This window comes from Scyliorhinus canicula, chromosome 16, assembly GCF_902713615.1.
Source record: "Scyliorhinus canicula chromosome 16, sScyCan1.1, whole genome shotgun sequence".
Classification (NCBI taxonomy): domain Eukaryota; kingdom Metazoa; phylum Chordata; class Chondrichthyes; order Carcharhiniformes; family Scyliorhinidae; genus Scyliorhinus; species Scyliorhinus canicula.
In genome coordinates, this window is record NC_052161.1 from 94,553,700 (window position 1) to 94,559,915 (window position 6,216).

The window sequence follows — 6,216 nt, forward strand, 5'->3', positions numbered from 1 at the left end:
TCATTGCTTGGCACAAAGTCGAGGGCCGAAGGGCCTGTTCTGTGCTGTACTGTTCTATGTTCTATATGAGGCGCCCAGAATCATAACCGGGTGAAGTAATTATTTTACTTAATATACTATGCGGCCCTTTGTGAATTGTGAATTTCTGAATGCGGCCCTTGCACGGAAAAGTTTGCCCACCCCTGTTCTAGCCCCTCTCACCGTCACCCATCTATCTTCATTCTTCGGAGTAACTACATCCCTGAAGCTTCGAGCTATGATCGCCTCTGCCTCCCGAATGATCCGAAGTTCATACAACTCCAGCTCAGTTTTTAGCTTTCCATCTTCGTCCTCCCAAAGATCATCACTTTACACTTCTCCCACATTAACGACCCCCTGCTGTGTTTCATCATCATGTCTGTCATCCTGAAGCCTCGAACTATCCTCATGACTAATACTTTACCATGGTTTGTATCGTCTGCAGACTTCATAGTTCTCCCGACATCCAAGTTAAGGCCATTTATAAAATTGACAAGAGTAATAGACCCAAAACTGACCCTTGGGAGCTCCACTGCAAATTACCTGCTAATCCGAAAAACATTCATCCAGCACCAGAATTTGCTTCATGACACATTGGTGTAGGTGGGGATATTGCAAAATACAATTCAAGAAATAAATTGAGTGTCTGGGAAAAATTCTTGGTGGAATTTGAAGAGAGGGAAGCAGGGCCAGTTGAACATCTTACATTTTGGGTGCATTTTTTTTAAATAGTGAAATAAAATACTCGAAACACTTGGCAAAATAAGAAACTTTGTGGTTAGGAAAGCATCTATGATAGGGGAAGGGTAATGTTTTAGGTCTATGGCCCTTCACCAGACAAGGTTACAGATGGACAATCTGAATTTTCCTCCTTTTATAAACTGTCCAGAACATCATGTGCTTCTGACAGAAAGCCATGGATCTGAAACATTAACTCTTTCCTCCTCTCTTCACGGATGCTGTCTGAACCATAGTGTTTTGTTTTATAATGCATTACTGAGCTTGTCATGCTTATTACTTTCTGTTTCTTTGATGTAGGTTATCCAAGCGTCAGAACAAATTGCTGCCACTGAACAGGTCATAGCCCTGGAGGAGACTCATCTCAGTGGTGTTGGATCACAGGTGTTTGTGACATTGCCCGACTCCCAAAACAGTTCCTCAGGACCCCATGAAATTGTGGCTCTGAATGTGAATGATTTACTTGATGGGTCTGTGACGCTCATCTGTGGAGAGACCCCATGAAAAATAGAAGATTTAAAAATAGATCAAAATATCATCCCCAGACTTTAGGCAATGTGAAGGAAACATTTTTCTTCACTATCTAATTTTATGACCATGGATCATATCAACTGTGGATCTCATCTGAGTGCTTTACTTCAACAATGATTTTAATACAAGTTTAGGAACTTAATCAGCACAAGTACCTGGTAACTTCTGGAAAGTTTGTCATGACATAGTATCCTTTTTTAAAAACAAAATTGTTGAGCTGAAGCTGCAGTGAGTCCAGAAGTAACAACACTGGACAATCCATTTCAACCCCAAACCTCATTCCTTTCAATGATCACAGTTCCTTAAACAATTGCTCACGATCTTTCCCTGATAGCCGAATGATTAACCGTATAGACATGCCCCAGCTTCGATCAATGAGTCATACTCTCATGGGGGGCACAGAATTTCCATCCCCATAGAAGGTAGGGGGAATAAGCCAAGGCTCTTGGCATCTGTTAGAAAGTTATGTTGAATGTCCTGCCCACAATCAACGGTTTAGACCCTTGGAAACTAGCTGCACTCTGATATCTCAGCCATAAAAGCTTATAAATAAAGTAAGTAAGCTAATAAAGCTTATTTACCTCAGACAAAGCAGAACGTGAGAAGAATAAAGAAATACAAATAATAATTCTCCTGATAAACAACATGGATTGGACAAAAGTGACTCTGGACTACTTGGGATGGATTGTGTTCTTGCTCAGCCAATTTATAATTGTGGCACCAGACGGGCCATCTTTTCATCGATACTTAGGCCTCTCAAAAAAGTCACTTTGGATGCTGAAATGTGTTGCAAAGTTTGCACAAACTACAGATTTCAGAGTGATGTTTATTCAGTTGAAAGGGAAAATCCAGTCTGTTATTGATCATTCGCCAACTATCAAATTATCTCTCAAAGTTCATAATAACCAGTTTTAACACATCAGTCCTGTATTTATAAAACAGCTGGCTTCATTTATTTCCTTTGCATCTATGCATTCACATGAAGAGAAACTTATCTGCTGTTTACATGAGTGTGAAATAGACTTACTGTATGTCTCCGGTTTGGATCAATGTTGGACTGTAATTACATTTGGAGATGTGCAGCGCAGGTTGATTGCATGCACACTGATGCTTGCATCCCATTGCTTAGAAAAAGAATCAGATTCCCAGTCCAGATCCTTTTGATTCAATCAAATTGATTTCAGTTGGAAGTAATTTTTCTGTAGAGGTGAATTACTACTCCAGGTGAATGTGAATTACAATGCTGAGATAGAGAGAACGATCCACCCTGTTTATCTGTTGAAGAATATCAATTTACATTTTTAATCTGTCAGCATTTTTTTTCTTCTATGACCTGCCAGTATATTCGTGCTAAGTGTTCTGAAAATCATTTTCAATGTTTTAACTTGAGGTTTGCTAATGGGGCCATTTGGGACATGGCTTGCACATGTCTGTGATCAAATGTTTTCCAAATGAGTAGTATTCACCTCGGAGGTGAAAAACAATGAGCCCAAGTCAGATTTAAACATTTCACATTGGTAAAGAGCAAATAGATTGTGCATGCTCTGTGTACTTTGTGGATAATGGAGAAAGAGTGGTCGAGGTAAACGTATTGGACAAACTGTCAAAATATGATACACTAGAAAAGGAAGAGTGTAGCTAATGACTGCAATTTTGAATAGTTGTGTTTTGAATACTGTAAACTTCTGGGAATGCCCCAAATTAGAATGTCTAGGGATAGCTGAGAAGCAATGCAGAGGGGAGGCTCCCCCGGTTCAGCGAGGAAACAATTCTGGATGGACCGGGGAGCTTGGTTTCAACCTTAACAGGGTCACCAAAAGATAAAGCAAAACAACGTTTACATACAAAATCGCAACTGGGCAAGGGGTGAGGGACAGATTTCAGGTATACACAAGGCAGACCATGGTATGGACCTCCACAAGAAGGGTGATCAATGGCTGGACAGGTTTGCCACGGTCAAGATACTAGACTTGTTGAAGCTAACTCTGTACTGCAATGTACTGTGGAATGATGACATTAAATGGGATCAAGGATCTCCTCCTCCAGCATCTGTGTTGATTCTTTTTTCCTCAAGGGTTAGACTGAAAAAGGATAACATATAAACGTTTTTATCCAGTTCTCCTTCATCCTTCAATGTTTAAGATGCCTTTTCCGCAGGAGTAGAAAGGATAGGTAGGAAGTGAAAATGGATCACTGTAGGAAAGCTGACCTGACTTGAATCGCGATAGATTGATGTAATAGGAAAGTAGTGCTGAGCTATTGATATTACCTGCTGATCTGTGACAGTTTTGCGAACTAAAATTTAAATGTTTCATTTAAATGTTTCATTCTCTCTGCATTGACATTTGTCACTTTGAGTAGATTTGTCTCAAAAATGTGCACATTTTGGAAGCTAGCTACCCCATCCAGTACTCAAATGGTTAAGTAATAAGATGGAAATTGTGAGATGTCTTGTCCAATCAAATTAGGATCTTAAGTAATATGCTTAATGGGGTCGACTGGAATTTACAAGCCATGAAATGGGTGCTAAGGATGTGAGACTGGATGGCTAATCGAAAGGACAAGCCTGTAATGTTGTCACGGAATAATATTTAATTGTGACAGGCAATTATAGCTGGAGTCGCAAGTTTATGCAACCTTTCAACTATTTGAACCAGAAGTGTTATCATTGGATAGAATAATGCAATTTTGTCTGTCTCCTCCATTAACCTTGTCAAACCAGAGAACATTGGTATAACTTAAAGGAAGCGACTGCTGTTGATAGCCTGAACTATTAAAATATCCTTGCATCCTCAATGATCTCAGATGCTTCCCTTGGTCATAAGGTCACTGGGAATCGTTTGCCCTGAGCCATGTCAGACAGAAATGTTGATTTCGGTGTTCGAGTAAAACTAAAGACTCCCATCAGCAGTATTGCAAAGTTGAACCAATAGACTGGCTATCGCAAATTCATTGATGATATAAACTGAAAAATATTCTCATTGTAGCCTTGAAACAAGTTAAGGCATATTAAATACAAGTTTATTTTTTAAAAGGAAATAAATATCCTTCATAATGAAGGGCAATGGGGACAAGAGGTCTGACGACAGCAACTGGCTAATGCTTAAGTTCTTGTGACTAAGGTAATGAATGCATTAAATGCTCATTACAAACAATGGCTTTTGTTACATCACACCATTGTGATCAGGTGATTTAAATGGAGTTTCCACCGGGCCCTTTTTGAATATTTTGCTGCATTAGAGGGGAAAGTTGCAAAAGAGAGTGAAAAGGAACTACACAATGAACCGTTAAAGTTAGACAATGTTGCACGTTCTGAACTGATAACTGTATTAGTAATTTCAAAACTTAGCCTTTGAGAACTGCAGAATGCTTCTTAAAAGGTACAATGAATAAAAACATTGGTTTGCATCTAATGTAATTTCTGTAAGATTTATTAAACTTTTCATGATGAAACTAGAAAATATCTTTTTGATCTGCCTTCACTCGTGTCTCACTCGCTCTGGTTTCCAATATTAGAATTCAGTGTAGTTTTTTGGGGGAGAAATTGTTTGACAGAATTAACCCTTGTGATGCTGACCAGATATCCGAATGGGCTGCCATTCAAATGACATGGGCAGTACGGTGGCACAAGTGGCTAGCACTGTGGCTGCACAGCGCCAGGATCCCAGGTTCGGTTCCCGGCTGGGTCACTGTGCGGAGTCTGCACGTTCTCCCCGTGTCTGCATGGGTTTCCTCCCACAGTCCAAAGATGTGCAGGTTAGGTGGATTGGCCATGCTAAATTGCCCTTGGTGTCCAAAAAGGTTAGGAGGGGTATTGGGTTACAGGGATAGGGTGGAAGTGGGGGCTTAAGTGGGTTGGTGCAGACTTGATGGGCTGAATGGCCTCCTGCACTGTATGTTCTATGTTCAAACAATGGGGCACTGCCTGTTATAATGGCTTACAGCCACTTTGGAACCATTTGAGGTTGCAATCTTGCTTGAGTAAATGCACCAATCTCCACAGCCAGTAGGCAGTTGGTCTCCAAACTCCCCTGCTCTTTGAGATAGAGCCACAGGATCTTTTATACCTATCCAAGCAGGCAGATGGAGCCTCAATTTAATGTTTCAGCTGAAAGATGACACCTCCGGCAGTGCAGCCTTCCCTCAGTACCTCATTAGTGCGTCAGCCTCGATTTTTGTGCCTACGTTCTGGAGTGCCTCTCACTTCAAATTCCTACTGACATCAACAGTGCATTGTTCCATAAAGAGTTTATTTTACTACGTTAATCTGCCCTTTTAATGTGGCTGTTTGGCTATCAACAGCAGTTATTTGCAAAGTTGCCATTAAAAAAAGATGTTTTCAAATGCATTGTCAATAATGGTCAGTGCTCAGTTTAGGAACAAATTTTCAGGTTGTTTTACCAGCTGCACTGAGGCACTGGAAGCAACTTTATTGGTTGATGTTAGAGCCTAGAAGCAAGGACCATAAATCATCTTTCCAATGACATTGTACAAAGCTGTGTGGCTTGAGGATGCAAGCTCCAAAAAATATGACCTTCAATTAGTCACAGTCAAAATGAAATGGTACATGTATGATCATCTCTGTATTATTTTTGGACATGCTTATCCTGAACTGATTGGCACAGCCTTGTCCTGAACTAATTGGCAGAGTTTAATGCGGACACTTAAGATAGGAAAGAGACTTAAATGAATCGAAAACACTGCGGTTGCACCACATAGGAGCTCTGGGTCAGTGCAGAGTTAATCATCTGGTGCCAAGCAAGAAATGGGAAAAATTAAATCTTATTTGGCCTTTTATCAGGAGTTGAGAGATCCTTCAGACTCTGACTATCTCCAACATTTAATAGTTTGCCAGAAACTTAGTTTCAGGTGGTTCGACACAAGAACTCAGGTCATCGTGATAAACTTAACCTAGGTACTGTGATGATC

General features: G+C 40.4%; 1 protein-coding gene across 1 annotated transcript in view; it reads left to right on the forward strand.

Annotated features, from left to right (window-relative positions):
* Nucleotides 1-4,743, forward strand: part of zbtb40 (zinc finger and BTB domain containing 40) — a 105,082-nt gene extending 100,339 nt beyond the window's left edge. The window contains 1 exon segment of the mRNA XM_038773574.1: nt 1,057-4,743. Coding sequence (XP_038629502.1) covers nt 1,057-1,260 — 204 coding nt within the window. The 3' untranslated portion in view covers nt 1,261-4,743.
* The last annotated feature ends 1,473 nt before the right edge of the window (nt 4,744-6,216 follow it).